Source organism: Myotis brandtii, unplaced genomic scaffold (genome assembly GCF_000412655.1).
Source record: "Myotis brandtii unplaced genomic scaffold, ASM41265v1 scaffold46, whole genome shotgun sequence".
NCBI lineage: Eukaryota > Metazoa > Chordata > Mammalia > Chiroptera > Vespertilionidae > Myotis > Myotis brandtii.
This window is the reverse complement of record NW_005367587.1, coordinates 6081553-6103779: the sequence shown is the minus strand read 5'-3', so window position 1 is coordinate 6103779 and position 22227 is coordinate 6081553. Positions and strand designations below refer to the sequence as shown.

General features: G+C 43.1%; 1 protein-coding gene across 1 annotated transcript; it reads right to left on the bottom strand.

The window, feature by feature from the left end:
- Window positions 1–10649: 10649 nt before the first annotated feature.
- On the bottom strand, window positions 10650–20402 carry NDUFB4 (NADH dehydrogenase (ubiquinone) 1 beta subcomplex, 4, 15kDa). The gene is made up of 3 exons (XM_005875351.2): window positions 20107–20402; window positions 11909–12055; window positions 10650–10776 (listed from the first exon to the last, which is right to left on the bottom strand). The coding sequence occupies exons 1-3, from the start codon at window positions 20284–20286 to the stop codon at window positions 10714–10716; spliced, it is 390 nt and encodes a 129-aa protein (XP_005875413.1). The 5' UTR covers window positions 20287–20402; the 3' UTR covers window positions 10650–10713.
- Window positions 20403–22227: the final 1825 nt, after the last annotated feature.

Sequence of the window (22227 nt, the reverse complement as noted above, 5' to 3'; positions counted from 1 at the left end):
TAGTAGCAATGTTCATATGTTGCTACCAGATTTTTGTTCAGTGATGTGTAGTGAGAGTCAGCCATGTGTCAGGGTCTAGGAACTAGGGTTGCCAGATAAAATACAAGATGCCCAGTTAAATTGGAATTTCAAGTAAACCCTGAGTAATTGAATATGTGCTTTGGACATACTTGCACTAAAAAATTATTCAGGATTTATCTGAAATTTAAATTTAACTGGGAAGGCTGTATTTTTATTTGCTCAATCTGGCAACCCGGTGAAGGATATGGTGGTCAAGTGGATAGAAGTGTCCCTTACCCTTACAGAGGTTATGTTCTAGAGAGGGAGACAGATGAAATAACATAAATACAAGCTGTGAAACATGCCAAGAAGAAAACAAACAGGAACTGAGTTGGGAGTAACAGCTGGGATGGGGAGATCTTTCATTAGAGAGGGAAGTCTTCAACGAAGAAGTGACATTTAGCCAGACCAAAGTTCTAGAGAGGGAGACAGATGAAATAACATAAATACAAGCTGTGAAACATGCCAAGAAGAAAACAAACAGGAACTAGGTTGGGGAGTAACAGCTGGGATGGGGAGATCTTTCTTTAGAGAGGAAAGTCTTCAATAAAGAAGTGACATTTAGCCAGACCAAGGGATAGGAAGGAACAAGTCATTGGAGGAGGCGGGTTGGGCTGGAGTGGGGTCAGGAGGAGGAGCATTCTAAGAAAAGGCCTTGTGGGTTCAAGAAACTCAAAGCAAAGTGGGTGTGGGGCACCCAGAAGTGACCATGGTGATGGTGCAGGAAAAAGGCAACGTTGTCCTGGACCCATGAGGTTGCAGCAGAGACCAAAATTGATGAATTCCCGAATGTTAAGTGAGGACTTAATGTTGCTACATGTGCTCCATGTGTCCATGGTGGCAATTCTGCTAACCACCCCCTATCAGCTTCCTTCCCTCCCACTCCCCACTCTCCCTGGGCTCATCTCCCAAACAACCCACACTAAGACAACCACTGAAATATTTTATTCCCAAACGCAGCCTTTTCACAATGAGCTCTATCTAACCCTGCCTTTATACATACCTAAACTCTCACCTATTTCGGTCCATTTTGTCGTCTAGCCTTCAATTAGATATTATCAACTTCATAGAATTGCAGCAAAGCTTTCCTGGGTTTGCATCCATTTAGCATCGAAGCCCATGTACTTTCTCCCCGCTGCTAGCAGCAGCTCGTCAGCCGGAGACAATATTTCACCCAAGCCAGGCTGTTCACACTAATTAAAAAAAGATTTAGTTTTCTCCTGTTGTGCTTCAGATCAGCTAGAAAGATCTGTATTGTTTCCTGAATTCCCTATTTTCGAATATCATCGTTTCGTTTGCTGTTTCCTTATAATGATGAGATGCCACAGGAACCTAACTCTTGTTTATAGCAGTGAGCCTCTGGTAACATTTGTTTCATTATTTGTCATTTCACTTCAAGTCACAGAACCTATTGACAACATTTAGTGAGGACTTACTGTACCTTCCTTTACTAGGCTCCCCAAGAAACATTATCTTTTTGCTTAGAAATAGAAAATCCTATATAATAAAAGGCTAATATGCAAATCGACCGAACGGCGGAACAACCGGTCACCATGACGCACACTGACCACCAGGGGGCAGACACTCAATGCAGGAGCTTCCCCCTGGTGGTCAGTGCGCCCCCACAGGGGGAGCGCCACAACCAGAAGCCAGGCTCATGGCTGCCAAGCACAGCTGCAGTGGCGGGAGCCTCTCCCGCCTCCTCCCCAGCGCTAAGGATGTCTGACTGCAGCTTAGGCCCAATCCCCCGGGGAGTGAACCTAAGCTGGCAGGTGGACATCCCCTGAGGGCTCCTGGGCTGCCAGACTGTGCAGGCCGGGCTGAAGGACCCTGCCCCCTCCCAAACAAGTGCATGAATTTTCATGCACTAGTGTGTGTGTGTATATACACACACACACACACACACACACACACACACACACACACACACATTTGCCTTCCTCACTTCACCACAGCACAGCTCTCAGGAAACTGAAATCAGAACCAAGGATCATGCCCAGGGTTGGACTACAAAGGGTCCTTCCCTGTTAAATAGCTATGATTCTTGAATCGAGCCTAATAATTATAATGTTCTAAAGTGTTGACTGGCTAGAAAAAAAATTTCTAGACCAGTGGTTCTCAACCTTGGCTGCACATTAGAATCACCTGGGAATCTTTTAAAAACCCTGATTTCTGGGCCTCATCCTCCGGAAATTCTGTTTCTTTGTTATGGGGTGGGGCCAAAACATTAGTAACAAAGAAACAGAATTTCCGGAGGATGAGGCCCAGAAATCAGGGTTTTTAAAAGATTCCCAGGTGATTCTAATGTGCAGCCAAGGTTGAGAACCACTGGTCTAGAGACATTTTTGGTTGCCACAACTGGGGAGGGTGCTACTGGCATCTAATAGGTAAAGGCTAGAGATGCAGGTAAACATTTTATAATGGAATGATCTGGACTAATTCATTCTACTATAGTTGAGTGTCCATAGTGCCAATGTTGAGAAAGCCTGCTCTGGATACAGTGGTTGTCAACTTCAGCTGTTCACTGGATCCCCTGGCGGCATCTAAAACTCCAAGTGCCCAGGCTATACCTCAGATCAACTAAATTAGAAACACTGGACATGGAACCCAAATGAGATTTTTTTTTTGGCAACCGCTCAGGTGATCCCAATTGCACAGGCAAGGCTGAGGACCAGGATTATTTGGCCGGGGGGGTGGGGGGGGTGCGGGGAATTTTGATCCTGACATGCTTGTTTTTAAGCATAATTATTAGATACTTACTAATATAACAGCCATTATATATGAATTTAATTTGTTTGGGAGAATAGTAACTAAGGAATCCAGACCGTGCTTTCATAGCTGAATGAGTCTGAGAAGTGCTTTCACCTCACTGTTTTAGAAACTACTTTAAAAGCAGTATACAAAACACCCTCTGTTCCAACATCAAATCCTGGTCCAAACCAGGCTTTCCTAGAGTCTACAGAAAGGAGGTGAAAAAAAGCTCCCTAAACCTCCCAATGGTCCAGTAAACATGGAACAGGTTGGAATGTGTAGTGAGGGATTACCCAGGAGGAAAAGCAGGTTACAAGGCAGCGGGGAGGGGCTCAGTGGGGAGTGTGGGGAGAAGGGGGAAGTTAGGAAACCCAAGGCCTAGATGTAAACTGCTTAGAAGTTATAAATTCATGTGCAGTTTCTGGGTTGCGATTTCACAGAGTGATGATAGAGTTATCACTTCTGGGGTTTTGTCCTTCTGGGAAGATATTTTACTATTAAGATGAAAATGAAAAAAAAAGATTAAAGGATCCACAGGGGTACTTTTCTATTAAAAAAATGAAGAAAAAAGAAGGCGAGAGAGCTGACATTTAGATGTCTTCTATTTATTTATCAGCTAACCTTCAATTAGCTATTATCAGCTTCATATAATTGCATCACTAATCTGAGGTATGTCCAAATTTATTTGTGTGTGGGGGAGCCTGGGTCACTAATGTGGTACATAGTTAAGAGCATAAATTCTAGATCCACACTGCCTGGGTTCAAATCCAGGCTCTATCCCGTCTTAATTGTGTGACCCTGAGCAAGTTACTTAACCTCTCTCAGTCTCTGTTTCCTCAGCTGTAAAATGTGGATAATGATAGTACCTACCTCAGAGTGTTAGTGTGAGTATAAAATGAACCAATATAGATACATTGCTTAGAATAGTACGTCACATAATGAGCATGAAAAGCAAGGTTTTCAGGGTTATTGGTTGGGGAGGGGGGATAGTTTGATCTTCACATGCTTGTTTTTAAGTATAATTATTAGATACTTATTAATATAATAGCCATTGTATATGAATTTAATTTGTTTGGAATAATAGTAACTAAGGAATCCAGACCGTGCTTCCATAGCTGAATGAGTTGGAGCAAGTGGCTTCACCTCTCTAAGCCTGACTTTCCTCGTTTGAAAGAAGGAAATGATTTCTTTCACAGGGAATTGGTGGGGGTGGTGTGCCGCACCAGCACGACCAAGGGTGACCCCGAGTGGGGGGGGTGAAAGGATTAAGGAAAGACAGACAAGAGAATAATAGCTGGGTCTCGGTGGGATGCTGCTGCCTTGATGAGGAGACAGCGACAGCGCCCACAAGCCGTGTCTTTATTTTATAGTAGATGCCACGAGGCAAAGTAGGGGTGTGATCAAGATGTTTACAGCATTCTCGTTGGTTTCAATCCTACTCAACTACTTGCTCCTGAACTCTCACACAGGCACGTGGGGCCACGTGTTCAGACCACAGGTTCAAGCTCACAGCTATAGCTGTTGGCTATAATTGTGCTGGGAAGGCTCTGCCCTCCAGCTGGGACTTGCACATGGCCACGAGAGGACTGTGCCCTCTCATTAGTCCGAGGCTTGAACCTGTCCAAAACACTGTAGCCACACCCCATATCCTACGACCAAATGCTCCCAGCTTCTGCTTTTCCAAGCCCCCCCCTAGTGCTTCCCACCCCAGCCCCTCCTTAGGCACCTCCAGTCCATGTCTCCCAAAGCTCGGGTGAGTAACTGCAAATGAAAACTCCTGTGCTCTGGGTTAAAAAACCAATGAAACCGCGGCTTGCTTTCTGACCCGCTCCAGCAGCCCCGCTGCCTATCAGGCTGGGTGTTGCCCGGTCTGCTGGTCTCGGCCCTGGTGCTCACGGCTTGCAGCCCATCCCGCCCCTGGTGCTCACAGCTTGCAGCCCATCCCAGGCTCCGGGCCTCTATCTTCCGAGGGAACAGCCCCTCCCGAAGCCCAGCGCTCCCTCCTCTCTCGGCCTGCCAGCCTGCCGCCCCTGGGAGCTGGCTCTGCTCCTCTCACAACCTTGCCCTTCCTACTGGTCTCCAGGTGTTCTCTGTCCTTCATTGATATGTCTCCTCCTCCGCTGGACCTCAGGTGGGAATCCCAGGTGAATGTTCTCCCACTTAGTTCCATTTCCAGTCTGGCCCTGGGATGAGGTGCACGACAGGTCTGCCTATTTGGCCGCCATTTCTAATTCAGTCTATATTTATTCTTTTTAAAAATTCTTTATTGTTGAAAGTATTACATATGTCTATATTTATTAAGAATAGATAATACCTCATGCTGGTACAGTTTGGCCCCCAGGACTTTCTCTGGGATTCTGTCCCTATGTACTATGTTTGCAGAAATCAAAATTTGAGTAAAGATTCTGGTAATGAGATGGTTGTATATTTTACTTTTGGGAGTGAAAGATGCAGAAAGTGAATGAATAGTCCAGATGGTGTAAGGTGAAGGTAACAATAAAAATAAATAGAAATATATTCATCATGTGTGCTTAGGATTCTCCCCTTTTGGGGGAAAGAGCATTGAAATGGGGAAATATCCCCACTGGAAGACAGTTCAGAATATCATTTAATTTTTTTATCAAATTACATTTGTATTTTTATCACCTCATTCCTACCTCGCCACTCACACATGGATTCTCATATTATTAAGATTCCCCTCTCTTGGGGGATTCCACGAGCACAGCAGATTATATGGAAGCTACACTGACATTCTCCAGGGCCAAACTGGAATTAAAACTAAAATATAAAAATAGCCCTAACCGGTTTGGCTCAGTGGATAGAGCATCGGCCTGCGGACTGAAAGGTCCCAGGTTCTATTCCAGTCAAGGGCATGTACCTTGGTTGTGGGCACATCCCACGTAGGAGGTGTGTAGGAGGTAGCTGATCAATGTTTCTCTCTCATCGATGTTTCTAACTCTCTATCCCTCTCCCTTCCTCTCTGTAAAAAATAATCAATAAAATATATTTTTTTTAAAAAGAGAGAGAGAAACATCAATGTGAGACACATTGATTGGTTGCCTCCCGCACTTGCCCCACCAAGGGCTGGGGATGGAGCCTGCAACCGAGGTACATGCCCTGACCAGAATCAAACCCAGGACCCTTCAGTCCACAGACCAACGCTCTATCCACTGAGCCAAAACAGCTAGGGCCCAAAACATTTTTAATAGTAAACATTGAAGCTAATGTGAGCTATACATGCATTTAATAAATATTAATAAAAATAAGATCATTATTTTTCAGTTCAGGGTCTCCAGTGGCTGGAGCCTATGCAGGCAGCTCAGGGCACAAGGTGGACTCAGCCCTGGACAGGACACCATTCCATTGCAGGGTGCAGATAAAGGGATTTCCACTAGTCTCCTGAAAAAAAAATTGGGGTTCTATCAGAAGGAAAGAAAGGGGAGGTGGGTGTCAGTGGGCAACAGCCAGTGACCACTATGAATGCCTTCTTGTGAGAATTTGGCAAGAATAATATGGGAGGTATTAGGTTTGAATCCAATATCTTTACTCTCACAACCCCCAAAGGACAAATCTGCTAATAATTGCTTTACACAGAAAATGCTCCCTGGTTTCTCTCTAAATCTATGCCTGTTGAAATGACTTTTCAAGTCCTCTGTTTGTATAAGGGAAGGAGGTTAGCTGGCAAAGGTCTCAGTTGTCCCAACCGTCTCATTTCTAATCACAAACACGTGACATGGGCCATCAGGGCAGTAGGTCTTAATCACAACCTGCACTCCTAATCCTTAAATAGACAGGGTTTCTTAAAGAATTGAACAAGTCATGTTTCCTGTACAAACCTTTCCTATAGCATTAGGTTGTGAGACTGGCAGTTTTTTAAAGATCCTTCCAGCTCTAACATTCTATATACTGATGAATGTGCAGAAAATCTAAACGTGCAAGTGGGCGTCCCTGCTCTTGAAGGTATTATCTATTTACCTATTTATTTTTCATTTACAGTTTGCATTTAAAACTATTTTGTATTCGTTTCAGGGATACAGCACAGCAGGTAGACATTTATATACTTTACAAGCGTTCCCGCCAATAATTCAAGTGCCCACTTGGCACCATAGATAGTTATTACAATATTGTTGACTGTACTGTATTCCCTCTGCTGTACTTTACATCTCCGTGCCTATTTTGTAACTGCCAATTAGTACTTCTTAAGGCGTTATCACTTAAACCCTCCAGGCTGAGTCAGATGTTTTCTCAGTACTGGACTCCCCACAGCGTTGGTCTTTATCCCTTTCAAAGAACGGATAAAGACATGCCCTTTCTTAGAGTCAGGCTGCCCAGATTTAAGTTCTATCTCAGCCCTTATTAGGGAAAGGACTCGAGCAAATTATTTAACCTCACTAAATCTTGCCTGCATAATGGGGATCTTTAAGGTATGCTGGGAGGTATATAAAGCTCTCACTTTAGCTTAGTGCCTGGAACACAAGTAAAAGCTTAATAAATGTTGACTGCTGTAATTGTTTTTCATCATTGTGAGTTCCTCCAAAGAGCTGTATCTTCTGCATATTAGTATCCTCAGTGCTTAATAAATAATCAGGGCTCAATGAGAGTTTGACCAACGCAGGGGTGACGTAATGGCCAGTGTTCTACTAGAATTCTGTGGGACAAAGGCTCCTCCTCCCCAGTGGCTCCAGGAAATCAAACAGCCCCAGTTCCTGCAGGCCAACAGCAGCTCATTCTCCTTGCAACCTGCAGTGGTATCTCCTCCCAAACACCCTGATGGGACCAAATCACTTCTGTGTCATCCCTTCTGCAGAGCATGATTTTGGAGGAGAAGCTGCCTATCAACGTCTGATAGCTTCAGGTAGATTGATCACCCCCATCTCCATCTCCCCTCTCCCAAGCCACTCCAGGCAAAACAAGAATACTCTTCAATGGTGTTTCCGTCTGTTTTAAAGTATGAATAAAACCCTCTTTAGAAAACTTTGTGTTCTTAATGATAGGAAACATTTAAGTTTTTAAAAAGTGCTTCATTATGCAAATGTAGTTTTAATAGGAGTCCCCTACCACCTTCTTCTCCTACCCGTGACCATTTCATATCATATTGCAGCCCCTGAGTCCCTCCTATTGATTTCTGGAGCAGCCTCAGCCAGTTGCCTCCTTCCCCACCTACAAGATTGTTCCAGAGCCTAATTATTAAGTAAGAGATGAATGATTTAAATGTAATTGGTGATAGAAGTAAAGAATTGACTCAAAACTAATAAGGTAATAGTCCTTGTGATTATGGGGGAAATGAACTTGAACTTTAGTGACAGGTTTGCTCCAGAAATCTCAGATGTTTCACCAGCCATCCACCTCCAGGGGCATTCAGAGGTCAGATGTCAGACTTTGACTTTAATCGTTTATATCCTGAAGCTTGGCAATGAGTTCGCCGTACACTGAATTTTCTTGGGATGTTGGTGTCCAAGTAGATGCTGCTGCTCAATGTCTCTCTGGGCCACCGTAGGCATCAGCAGAAGGAGTCTCTATGCCAGCTGGAGAAGTGGCAATAAACAAGGCAAACCAGAGGGGAAACTATTGGAAGTATTACAATCATATTTATAGGTACAAATGGGTCCTCTAATAGAACACAAAATTATATTTTTTTAGGAAGTGGCAGTGTAAGCTTTGAAAATTCAGAATCTTTGAAAATACTTTATAGCAATATATTTTTATTAATTTTAAAGTGTTGTCAAGTCAGTTTCTTGTACAGATTCTAATTTCTTAAAATACCCCATTAATGATCCTGAAGAATGTACATAATCAGTACTCTATATCTCCCCCAAAGTTATTAGAAGACTGTGTCAGATGCCACCAGGAATGAGAAAAAAATAAAAAATAAGCCAGGACTGAACGTAATGGGATTTCAATCAGAGTATGAATGCAATCTTTTTCTCTAGGCAGGATCCACAATAAAAGGTAAAAGAAAACATGGTATTGAAACAAACCAGCCTGTTAGAGATGCAATTTTGTTTCATAGAGGAAGGGATGTCATACAAGATAAGGACTTATTAAGAAGGCTGGCTCCTCAGACATGCATAAAGGAGAACGAATAGATAATATCTTTAGACTTTCATAAAGCTTTCAGCAAGTTCACATCCCAATGAGTCATCCTGCGATTGGCAGAGATCATCCTCAGGGATCCAGAATGACCTTGCAGGGATGCAAGTTCAACCGGCTTACTCCTGTTTGCTGCCTTCAATGGCTCCCATTGCTGTCAGAATAGTCTGAACTTCTTAACTGTGATAGGGCCTTATGATCTGGTTCCAGTTACCTCCCTCAGTACATGTCACTTTGCTAGAAGCTCAGCATTTGAACCACTTTATGTTTGAGAATTCCTTACCTGCCTCACATTTTAGAACTAAATATGCCATGTGCTTGCGCTTTCAGTCTTCCTTGCAGCTAGGACTCAGGCACATGACCTAGGCTTGGCCAATCATATTCTCCTGGACTCAGGAGCAGGTGATGCGAAGATGAGTTCTTGACCCAACAGAGGCAGGGTAACCAGTGTGGGATCCTGTGCCCAGTGCCCAAAGCTAGCAGCATCAGTCAGACACATAGCAGCACTTACTGCTCAGATGAGATGGCCATTGCTGTCCTCACCAGACCACCTCTGGGTGTGATATGGGTCATTGTTTGTGATTTAAAAAATCTTTTAAAATTAAACTCTTAAGAACATATTGCTCAATAATTCTCAATGTTAAAAAAATATTTTAAAAATTCTGACTATGCCTCTCTGGGTACTGTTTTTCTACCAAAGATATACTGTAAATGTTTTTTCTATTACTAAGGTGTACTAACATAACTCCAGATGAAAGAAGACTGGTATGATCAAGGACTAATATCTTTATCTTGTTTATGCCTTAAAATATTTAAGAAAAAAGACATATTACATCGGAAAAATTGGGCAGTGGATTTGAGCAAGCAAATAACAAATATTAATGAACAAAAATGTTTTTAAAAAGTGAGGCCTCAATAATAAAATGCAATTAAAATTTTCATCAATCAGGTTTAAAATAATGTAAACACTCACTGAGATCTTAATGTGTGCTTCTATTCTAAATACTTTCAATAATTCACTAATGAGTTCAATAACAATGTAATTATTATTCCTATATTGTTTTAAAGATAAGGAAACTGAGACAAGAATTCAGATACCAGCTCAGCAGGGATACAAAGCCAAGGAGATAAGGAGGGGGGACTGAAAAGTTCCAACCCTCTAACCACAGGGCTGGTTCTCCTGGCAACCTGCCCTCATCCTCAGGTAGGGTCCAAAAGTCACCTAATTAACATAACATAAGTTACCTTCATCTCATCACTTAGGAAATCCCAAGGGTTTTAGAAGCTCCATGCCAGAAACAGGGACAAAAATAAAATATATATATTTCTTATCAACCACAGTATCACAGGATTTGGCTTTAATCTGAAGCTATAACTATCTCCTGGTCATTTTGAGTTCTTGTACCTGGGAAAAAGTAGACCAAAAAAAAACAACCAACACACACCACCGCAGTTTTCAGAGTTGCTGTTACACAATGAGAGCAGGAGGGGATATGCCTGAACCCAGGGGATTCACTAGTGCATCTTGGTGCTTCCATGTTCAGTGATAACTATAAACAGGCAACTGCTTCAACAATGGCCTGATGATGCTAAAGTAATTACTGTTCTGGCTTATAGTAGGCACGTATTTGTTGAATGAGTAAATGAATGAGCGTGCATCTGTTTCTCCATTAAACTATGAATGCTCACGGAGTTCTACAATGTTCGTCAAACGTTTGTTGAATCAAGGTAACATTAAGAATGAGAAACTATTTCATGATTAATAGATTTATTAAACAACAATACATATACTGGTAGTCATCATGGTCAGCCTTAATATGAGATGTTGTATCTTCTGTCCAATTTTCCTTCCTTGATAAGTTTTTCTTTTCTATCCTGAGTAAACAGAAAAAAAAACACACAAAAATAAACAACAAGCAAACATTAAGAACAATGCATTCTGGCACAACTCATGATACAATTCTAAAAAACAGGAATGAAATGCTCCAAACCTAATTCCACCTCCCTCCTTTTAAAACCTATGTGGCATGAGTGAGGAAATAGTAGTCTGAAAAAAATAAAGGAACAATAAGAGACTACTGCTACTGGAAAATATCTTACCCACATTTTAGTAAGTAAAATTGTATTACTCCACTAAAAAGCATATATCGTAAGCAAAATGCAATTACCTGATGGGTAAGTGTGGCCTACCTTCCTGTTAAGCAATATTTATCAGATAATCAAAAAGATATACACTCTAACGGGAGAGTGGACTGGCTGGTTTAAGGCAGGGCTAGGTAGGTGGGCACCAGTCTAGACAGCAATGTGAGGCCTAGAAGCTGGGACAGGGGTTCCAGCATTACAGTGTCTAGCGTCAGAGATAAGCCTGGCTTTCTCTGCAATCATATGCCCAAGCCTCTGATGGCAGTGATACCCAGCACAGGCTGCCTTTGCTTTCTGGTGTTAGGGTATTAATAAGTTTTAATATTAATTTGCGAAGTGTAAACAATATAACTAGAATTCACACAAATAGGGAACACACTAAATGATTTATGTATGTTGCTAATACTTAACCCCAAAAAATCTCTTTGTAAAACAAATGAATTAAGAAAACTAAATACAAAAATTTGCAAAGATATCTAAAGGTTAATCAGAATAAGTTTAACTTCTACACATCTTCTAATGAGAAAAAAAAGACATTAAACTTCTTAAAAGTTATTTTTGTATTTTCTTGTGTATTACTCACAGTATAATTTCCTTACATCATCTAAAATATACCAGGAAAACTCTTTCATGAGTAAATTCCAGTCTCAGAAATTTCAATTGACCAATTTATTACTTTAAACTCTAGAGCAATTATTATACTTGAAAGACCCAGAGATTAGTGATTTTTAACAAAGCATATTTCTATGAGTTGAAATGATAAAGAAATAAAACCAAACATATAACTCAATTATGTTTTATCTCGTGCTGGAAAAGAATAAAGATAAAAGAGCACAAAAACTAAACCTCAGGTCCTGATACTTACTCTGTCAGTTTTAAAAACGTAATACCAGAAGATGAGGGGCCCAATTCCAATCACAGCTCCTAGGAGTGAGTTCTTGGGAGTGGGTCTGAAATTGGGATAGACATTTGCTGTTCTTGCGAAGGTCCAACGAGCCAAGGCAGGATCTTCCTAGAATTAATAACAAAACGTTACAGCAACGTAAGCAGGGCCACACTACCTCATCAGGACTTCTGTGGGGGAGCATAGGAGATGCTGTCCCTTTGTTCTTTCCTACAGTTAAGGGTACATTCTGAATATTCCTAGATAGCTTCAGGGAAGATCTTTTATTTCTATTGGCTGAATAATTCTCTGATGATCGTGTTCAAATCCTTCAAAATTTAAAAGCACTTTTATAACAACCTTCAGGTTTCTATTTACTTAAGATTTAAGAATCCTCATCTTTTTCTTTTCTTGTTTTTAAATATATTTTTATTGATTTCAGAGAGGAAAGGAGAGGGAGAGAGAAAAACATCAACGACAACAGAATCATTGATTAGCTGCCTTCTGCACATCCCACACTGGGGATCGAGCCCGCAACCCAGGCATATGCCCTGACTGGGAATTAAACCGTGACCTCCTGGTTCATAGGTAGATGCTCAACCACTGAGCCACACCAGATGGGCAAGAATCCTAATCTTTTTAAAGCTGTCAGAAAAGTTACTTTTTCTCTTTGATCATTTTTATCTATTCTATTTTGGATTGTTTTAGCATCATCATCTTTCTTGAAGTGTGACCAACAGAACCACATAGTATTCCCAATGATGACCAATAGATTTCATATGCTCTGTCATGCTCTGTACTTTGTTACCAACCCTTTATAATGTTACCCCCACATTGGTCTTTCCAGGCTACAAGATGCAGGAAGGTGAAGACTAAGATAGGCTAACTATGAGCTTTAAGTTTTTTAAGCAGACTTGACTGATATTTTTAAGAGCAAAATATTATATTTCACACTATTAAAATAGTTTTGTAGCCAGGACAAGGCTGTTGTTAAAAAAATATTGTCTTTCTTAAGAAAAATTAATTGTCCATTTCAATATGTTTATACTAGAATAACTATGTACCCCAAATTCATAATTAAATTTAATTAGCTACATCCCCAAATGATTTTACAAAATTATTCACTCCAGTTAATTGATTGATAAAAATAAGAAAATGAAACGAGCTTTAAAATCTTAATACTAAGCAGTAAGGAGAACATTCAAGGTCCCAATCAATACCAAGAAGTCATAATTGGTAGGACTAAATTACTTAAACTGGATCTTTCACAGTAACATTTTATAGCAAACTGTTTGCAGAAACAGCAAAAGTGAAGACATAATATATAAATTGAAGGGGAAATTTGAGCTCAGTACATCTATTCTTTTACCTATCCCTTCTGCTATTAATGTATTTGAATGACTCTCCCATGAATTATCAAATGCCAGTCACCTCTCTACACTTTGATATGTGACAGATCTGCCTTCTAGAAACACATTTCATTTCAGAAAAAGGAAATACTCCATGACCATAGTTCATTGAGCCCAGTACTGTTGTTAAGAGATGTTCCAATACACACAACATAGGGGACAGTCTCCTTTAACACAATTCCACATCTGGACTACCAGTAGCATGTGACATGGTGAACAATCCTTCCTGAAATCATGGGTTTCCATGACATACACCAGCTTGTTTTTTCCTCCGTTCTGATCATTCCCTTTTAGTCTCTTTTGCTCTTCTTCCTTACTCGCCAATCCTATATAATAAAAAGCTAATATGCAAATAGACCGAACGGTGGAACAACCGAACAACTGGTCACTATGATGTGCGCTGACCACCAGGGGGCGCACGCGGAACATGGCAGGCATTGGCAGCAGGCGGCAGAGCGTGGAACATGGCGGGCATTGGCTGCGGTGGGATGATGAAGCAGGTGACCAGGGGCACCAGTCCAAGGTGGGGCGCTGGTTGCTGTCATCAGGGCAAGCCTCTGGTGGTTACTGAAAATTCTTTGCTCCCAGGCACCGCGGTCCTGCCCGGCCCATGCCGGCACCGCCCTGCTCACACCCGCTGCCAGTGCCCAGTGCTGGTGCTCAACATTGTCAGCGGGTGCGAGCGGCAGCTGCCAGTCCCGATCGCCCCTGAGGGCTTCTCCACCTCCCCCTGCTCCTGAGGGGTGATTGGGGCAGCAGCTGCCGCTTGCACCCGCTGACAGCACAGCCCTGTTCACACTCGCTGCTTGTGCCAGCCCAAATCGCTCCACATCGTCAGTAGGTATGAGCGGCGGGAGGAGGGCTGCTGACAGGGAGAGGCTGGGCGGGGGTGCAGAGGATGGGCTGAGACCTGCCCCTGTGCCCACCGCAGCCTCATGGCCCACAGTTCCTATCAAGGTACACAAATTCATGCACTGGGCCCCTAGTCTCTTAATATTGGCCCTCAGAATTTGTTGGCCATTCCTCTTTACATTCACTCTATTGGTGATCTCCTCCAGTCACATGGCTTTTAACATCCATCTGTAGGCTGATGACTTGAGAAATTATACCTGTAGCCCTTGATCTCTACCCTAAACTCCAGACATAATATCCAACTACCATACTGTCTAACAGACATGTCAAATGTGATGTCTCATCCCCAAGTGATTTCCCAGCGTTCCACTCCACCTCTATCCCTGCTCCTCACATTCTTCTCTATCTTGGTAAAAAGCAAGTTCATTCTTCCCATTGGTTAGATAAAAAACCTTGGAGTCATCCTTGACCCCTCTCTATCTCTTACACTTTCCATCCAATTTGCCAATAACTTACAAGGCCTGGTCTGATCTAGACCAGGTATCCTTCTGACCTCATTTCTTCCTACTCTGCCCTCATCTTTCTCCATGTTACCACAATGATCTCTTCAGAATGTTTGCAATTAAGTAAGTGTAGGGGCGCAGGTATAGGGTTAACCCACAACCCTGGGATTAAGAGTCCCATGCTCTACCGACTGAGCTGGCCCAGCACATGTGGTGCCCAACACAGGGCCTGAGTTCAGGGGAACTACAGTTGTCAGGTGAGGACGCTCCAGTGAAGCACGTGCAGAAAACAAAAAGGAAGGTAAGGAGCGAAATTTGGTGATATAACTAGGTGTAAAACATTGGAAATTCAGGATGGCAGGAAAAGAATTTATATGTATCCATGCTTAGGCACAGGGTTGTTCTGTGAGGTATCAACAGCTTTTCAAATTGTTCGATTTTGTAAGTAAAACCTGCCCATGTTTTCCTGAGGAAGGAAAAGTAAATATAGAGACATGGGAGAAGGCAGGAAAACAACTTAGAGATCGTTATATAGTTGAAGGTCCAGGGAAAATTCCTCTCTCTACTTTCAGTCTGTGGTCCCCGATTTGGGACTCCCTAGAGCCCACTCCTGAAAGGGAATGGATGAATGTGGCAGGGAACTAAGATGGAGAGTGGAAGGTTACCATAGACTTAATATTGTTGCAAAGGTTTGCCTCTTACCTGGAGACTTCTTATTATGGAAATATTTTATTCACGGTTGTGCTGACATTGGACCAGCCTATGTTCAAGGAGCAGTACTAGCTGCCTCATTAAAGGAGATGTTGCTCACTGGTCAGCAGAAAAGGAAAGGGGGCTGCTTTAACTGTGGCAAACTAGGGCATTTTGCTAGAGGAAAGCATTGGCAAATGAATGCTGCTCCAAGACTGATGTTGATGATAATCCAATGCCCCCTAGGCAGGGAAACTTCAAGCAGGGCCCCGGCCCCACCAAACAGAAGGAGCCTTATCCTTAACCCCACTGCAGCCTTTCCAGTCGGCTCAGTAAACCTTTATCATTCCACCCCGGGAATCGCAGGATTGGCAAGTTCTTCCTGGGGTGACAGATCAGGACTCAGGCAATAACAAAAAGCGCCAATCCGATTCTTAAAATGCAACTATAAAAACAAAACAAAAAAGGGGGGAGAAGGATGTTATGTGTTAAACTTTTTGAACTGCAATGCAGAGGGTTGTACAGCAGCTGAAAGGCATTAGGCCTCCTGTACAATAGCCTCTGCAGGGTTAGCCCAGTGGAAGGATGCACAAACCAGATAAGAGTTTTACCAGATCTAGTAATGATGTGGGGAAGAGGTTGTGTTTTGTATCTTTCCAGAAGGAGCAGTGCAGCCAATTTGGGTGCCAGAGCGTTACATGCGTCACCACAATGGACCCAGAGAAGCTCCTTGTCCCTTCGTTCAAAAGACTGAGAGTTGCCCCGATGACAGCAAAGCGGAAAAAAGAAGAAAAGGAAGGCTACGCAAGGGACTGAAGTGCCAACAAGGGGTCAGCTGAATAAGTTAACAACTGAGGCCCAGCAGATGGTAGAAAAGCAAGGAGTGGAAGCTATTCCCTCAACCATGTTTCTGGCTATGCTAGCATTGGTTAGCTGCCAGTCCTCTGTCAAGTCTTGCGCAGCCAAGTCCAAGGACTCTGAGTAAATCAGCAAAAGAAACTTTTATTTAGTAGAAAAATGTTACTCTAGTTTGATTTCTCACTTATTGCTGTGTTGCACTGGCATTGTTTTGTTATTCTTACTAGTTTTAAAACGTTAACACATTGGCATTGTTTTGTTAATAGCCAGAGTTTTGTTCTTGATGTTTAAGTTTTACTTTCATTATAGTAGCTTAAAAATAAAAAAAAAGAGTGAGATGTAGGGCACGGCTATAGGGTTAAGCTTTGAACTGACCTGTTGGCAAAGCCACAAACAAGTCCCAGCTTAGGGGGCACAGTCCTCTTAGCATAATTAGGCTTGACCTTATGATGCTCCCTAGATCTTACCTGGGAAGCTAATGGGCTGAGAGAGATGTAGCAAGTGCTGCCAAAACAAGTGAAACTCACAATAACATTGTAACTATGGTGACCACTACCTTGTTTACCAATGGCTATAAAATAAAGGCTCAGCTTGCCGTCTGGATCTCTCTCTGTGGCCTCAACCAGGCACAGGAGATCCACCTAGACCCAGCTTATTCTGTCTTTTCTACATCCTTTGCCACCCCCCCTCAGGCTCACCGAACCCTTGGCTGTGCTGGCATGGCACAAGTAAGCATACTACTATCTAAGGACTATTGTACTTGCTGTCCCCTCTGCCTAAAATGCTATTTTCCCAGCTCCCTCACCTCTCATCTTTCAGATCTTCACTCAAATGTCACTTTATAAGCAAGGCCTTCCCTGGGCCTATCTAAAATTGCAGCTGCTCTCCCTTCCTACACACACTCCTAATCCCCTTCCTTGCTTTACCTTTCTCATCATGATCACTATCTAATATGCTAAATGATTCATTTTTTAACTTACTACCTGTCTCCCCCACTATAAAGAAAGCTCTATACCAGTGATGGCGAACCTTTTGAGCTCGGCATGTCAGCATTTTGGAAAACCCTAACTTAACTCTGGTGCCGTGTCACATATAGAAATTTTTTGATATTTGCAACCATAGTAAAACAAAGATTTATATTTTTAATATTTACTTTATATATTTAAATGCCATTTAACAAAGAAAAATCAACCAAAAAAATGAGTTCACGTGTCACCTCTGACATGCGTGTCATAGGTTCGCCATCACTGCTCTATATGGACAGGGGTCTCTGCCTGTTTTGTTCTCCACTGTTACCGCAACATCTAAAACAGGGCCTGGCCTATAATAGATCCTGAGTAATTATTTATTCACTAAGTCAATCATTCTTAAAGATTAAGCAAGTAATTTTCATGTATTGATCGGTATATGATAAAGTGTGAGACACTCAATGAACAGAACAACCAATGAGGCAGGTATTACTACCTTTGTTCTACATGACAAAATTGAAATTGCCCTAGGTCACACAACTGAAAAAGAGAAACTCTGTGGAGCTTAAACCTCAACTCTGGTTCAAGTCCTTACCGTTTTTAACTACATCATACTATCTGGCACATCAAACCTAATTGTGTATGTATATAATAAATGTCTCTCTCTGCACCTTCTTCACAAATAAACAGGTTTTGGCAAGAGATGATACAGCCAACTGGTTCAGCAGATGCTCTGGGTTACTTAGACCAAAGTTCAAATTCTGCTCAAACACTTGCTAAGAGTATCTATAATAAAAGGGTAATATGCTAATTAGGGCAGGCGTCTTCCAGACGTCCTTCCAGACAAAGCCAAAGTGGCTGCGAGGGCCAAGGCTGAGGCTGGCAGTGGCAGCAGCAGTGGGGTAATGGGGACGGCGCCTTCCCCTGATCTGCCAGGTTGCCTCCCACAGAGGGAGGCCAGACTGAGGCTTAGGCCAGGCCGAGGCAGAGGCGGTTTAGGGGCGATCAGGCCAGCAGGGGGGCAAGGTGGGGGCGATCAGGCCGGCAGGAGGGAAAGGTAAAGGCGATCAGGCCAGCAGGCAGAGGCAGTTAGGGTTGATCAGGCAGGCAGGCAGAGGGGTTAGGGGCAATCAGGCAGGCAGGCGGGCAGGCAAGCGGTTAGGAGCCAGTGGTCCCGGATTGGGAGAGGGATGTCCAACTGCTGGTTTAGGCCCGATCCCTGTAAACTGGCAAACACCCCCCAAAGGGTCCCAGATTGGAGTGGGTGCAGGCCGGGCTGAGGGAGCCCCCCACACACACACACAAATTTTGTACACCGGGCCTCTAGTCACTCTATAAACCACTTGTCCTTCCCATGTTGTCTTCTCTTCGGTAAAACAGGGATAGTAATAGAGCTTAACTCTCTAAATAGTTGTGATATTTGAATAATATTCAGAAAAGTTTAGATAGTCTCTCAGACAATGCAAATTTCCTTCAATTCTCACAATTTCCAAAAATTCCTACAGAATACCAATGCAACTGTTGGAAAAAATATTTTTTAAAAACACATTTGATATCATATTTCAGCTCTGGTACAGAAAATTACCAAAAAGCACCCCTGTTAAATAATAACTATCAGTTTGATGGGCATATATTATGCACCTCATTTAATCTCACGCCGACTCTATAAAAAAGTTAATACCATTCCCATGAAGATCAGAAAACAAAGGTTCAGAATGGTTAGGCAAACTGCCCAAGGTCATACACAGGGTGGGGCAAAAATGGGTTTCAGTTGTTCTTATGGAAGATGATACAATAATTAATACATAGGCCCTGACCGGGTAACTCCCCCCCCACCCCATACATCAAAGATGTGGGTTGGGTCCCCTCTTAGGGCACATACAAGACTCAACCAATGAATGCATAAGTAAGTGGAACAACAAATCGATGTTCCTCTCTCTCTAAAAATCAATAAATAAAAATTAAAAAACAATAAATAATAATACAAGAATAAACTTGTGTTTTGCGTGCTCACAACAATAAACCTACTTTGCCCCACCCTGTAGTTTGCTAATATTTTGCGCCTTGGAGTCTGACTCCAAAGCCCAAAGCTTCAACAAGCCGCAGGGTCTTCGGATCTTTAAAAATACAAAGTCGCCCTGACCGGTTTGGCTCAGTGGATAAAGCGTTGGCCTGCGGACTGAAGGGTCCCGGGTTCGATTCCAGTCAAGGGCATGTACCTTGGTTGCGGGCACGTCCCCAGTGGGGAGTGTGCAGGAGGCAGCTGATCGATGTTTCTCTCTCATGGATGTTTCTAACTCTCTATCTCTCCCCCCCCTCTCTGTAAAAAATCAATAAAATATATAAAAAATAAAAATTAAAAAAAATAAAAATACAAAGTGAAGAATCACTGTATTTCCATCAGGAGAGAGCAGCATTACTATGAACTGTGAGCTGAAAGGTGGGAAACAGCTTTAAAAAAAAAAAATAATACACACGAACACACTTTCGAACACTCATTACAAGCCCGGCATTGCATTGGCCCGTCGCGTGGTTGATCTGATTTAATCCTCCTGAGACAGGAGGGCTGCTCCCCCTTCCGAGGTGGGAAAACTGAGTGGAAGCGGCCGAGCTGAGTAACTTTCCCAAGATCATCAGGTGGGAAGCGATCCGGCCAGAACTCGGCCCCGCCAGGTGTGTGGGTCCCCAGCCCCTCCCTTCCCTTGACCACCCAACTCTGCCCAAGGTGAAAGGGCTGGGGGGCGGTCCCGCTCTCCGGGCCCGGAGGGGGGCCGAAGTCTCAGGCACTGGTCCGAACGGCGGCCGCCCCCTGCGAGGCCCCCGGGCAGGTCTGGGCTGCCCGGCCGGAGCGCAGCGTCCCAACTCCGGCCCGCGATTCCCGCCCAGCGACCCCCACTCACGATGAGCCCGTGGCGGCTGGGGTTGTTGTACTGGAGCAGGTACTCCCTTTTCAGCCGGGATCTTATGGCCAGCCGCTCGGCTTGCGCCTTCCGGGCTTCCGGAGATATGTCATATTCGGCGGGGTCAAGGGTAGGGGGCAAAGTGGCCAGGCGCGCCGGCTTGTACTTAGGGTTCGACATCTTGGGACCCTGGCGCGCAACTGCGCCTGCGCGGCCCCCGTCTTTCGCTTGACCTTACGCCTGCGGAAGTGCGCCTGCGCGTCAGCCGGAGGTGGCGTTTAGCTAGGAGTTCAGCTTCCTCCCTTGCCGACCTGGCCCGCTAGAGCGATCTGCGCGTGCGCAGTGCTTTCTTCACCTAGTGACCCCGCCTCCACTCCCCTCCTCTACCCTTCTGCCCTTTCTATCTGTCGCTTGCTGGTTCTTTCTAGCAGCCTTCTCTCCTGACCTGACAGACCTTATTATGCGACGCTGAGCTGTGTGGGACTGGCCCCAACAGGAAATGGGACTGGTTGTGAAGTCCTGCTTCAATGTGGACCCAATCCAAGCACGCTGTGTGACCTTGAGGGTTAAATGAGATAATGAATAGATGCCAAAGTGCTTTGCAGAATTTAATGACCTAGCCAAAGGACAATAAGCTTTTCTCTACGTTGCAACATTAGATCCATATAACATAGAAGAGCATTCTTCATAGGCACGAAATAATGTTTAGTAGGAGAATGATGTTATAAGAGAAGTGTCGCCTGCCTGACTACAGTAGGCAGACAAAAATTGAATAAAGCTCGTGAAGAAACAATGATGGTTAAAATACTAACACCTCGTACCTAAAATCCTTAGCACTGTTCGGGTGCTAAGAATGAGAAACACCCTTAGAGATATGAAAATATGCATAAAGGCATTGTATCTTACTGGGAAAGATGATTTAGGGAGAAAAGGAAAGTAACCTAAAAGAAAGCCGTCTCCATCCCTATTGTCTTTCTCCCACCCCTACTATGGAAGGGAAAAAAGCAACTTCAGGTAGCATGGCAGAATCTGTAGGTACCAATCAGGTATTCCTCAGGGGAAAACATGTAAACAGTGTTTCCATAACTCAGGCAAGGAACGCTGGATCAAAAGAGCTTCCGCTTGGATATACTGTCTGGGGACATGCAGGTATGCGGGGGAAATGGTTGCTAGACAGAGAAGGGACCTAGAAAGTGCTGGCACTTGAAGTGATGAAGAGCAGCATTGCTGTCAAATTTATTCAACATTTTAATACTGTTTTAAAATATTTATTAAGCCCCCTCGGCGTGAAGCATACTGCACGCTAGTCAGTCAATCTCCTAGGCTCAGTGGGGGAAATACAGAAGAAATGAAGGATGTGATGTTTGTCTTTGAGGAGCTGACAATCAGGCAGTAGAGAAAGAACAGACAGAATATGGTAATGTTTGCAAGACAGTTTAATGTCCAAATGATTAGAGAGCAAAATGGGCTCCTGAGAATGCAGGCTAGGGGAATGCAGAAAAAAAGGAATTTGAGACAAATCACTTACGCTCGACTTTAAAGGAGAAAAGAGAAGTTCTGTTTTTTTCAAAGTGGTTTTCAAATATTAAAAATAGAAAATAAAATGAAAAGCAGGAGCAGGTTGTAAATTCTAAAAATTCTAAAGGCTACATTAATAAAGTTTCAAAAAAACATCTGTTTATAGATTAGACACTGACCTAGGAAGAAGGGCATGTCAAAAGAATGAAAGAAAAAAGAAAGGAGTGCAATGAGTATAAGCCAGCTGACAAAGTTAAAAACGACCTTTAAGGTTTAGAGAGAGGGAGACAGCGAGAAAATAAACATCATTTTGCTTTAAGTTAAGGTGGTTATTTCCACATTTGCTTAATTATCATAAGGATCTCCTCAGATGTTAAAAATATGGAATCCTAGGTTGCGTTTTGCTCTTGGAAATTCAGATATGGTCTGGCAGGGGAACCCAGGAGTCTGTATTATTTTACAATTTCCTTGGGGGGGGGGCTTCTAACAATATTGCGAGTTTGAGAAACATAGAAATGGGTATAAGAGGTCTTCTTTCTATCTTCCTTTTCCCAGAAAAGGCACTCTTAGAGAGAATCTATTGAAGATGGAGACCTAGATTCC

Bases quoted from the DNA above. Each gene is read 5' to 3' on its own strand.
- NDUFB4 (XM_005875351.2), bottom strand. From the start codon at position 20,286: ATGTCGAACCCTAAGTACAAGCCGGCGCGCCTGGCCACTTTGCCCCCT. The intron at 12,056-20,106 runs GTGAGTGGGGGT...TATTAATTCTAG, and splicing joins CCAGCCGCCACGGGCTCATC to GAAGATCCTGCCTTGGCTCG. The intron at 10,777-11,908 runs GTAAGTATCAGG...CTGTTTACTCAG, and splicing joins ACGTTTTTAAAACTGACAGA to GATAGAAAAGAAAAACTTAT.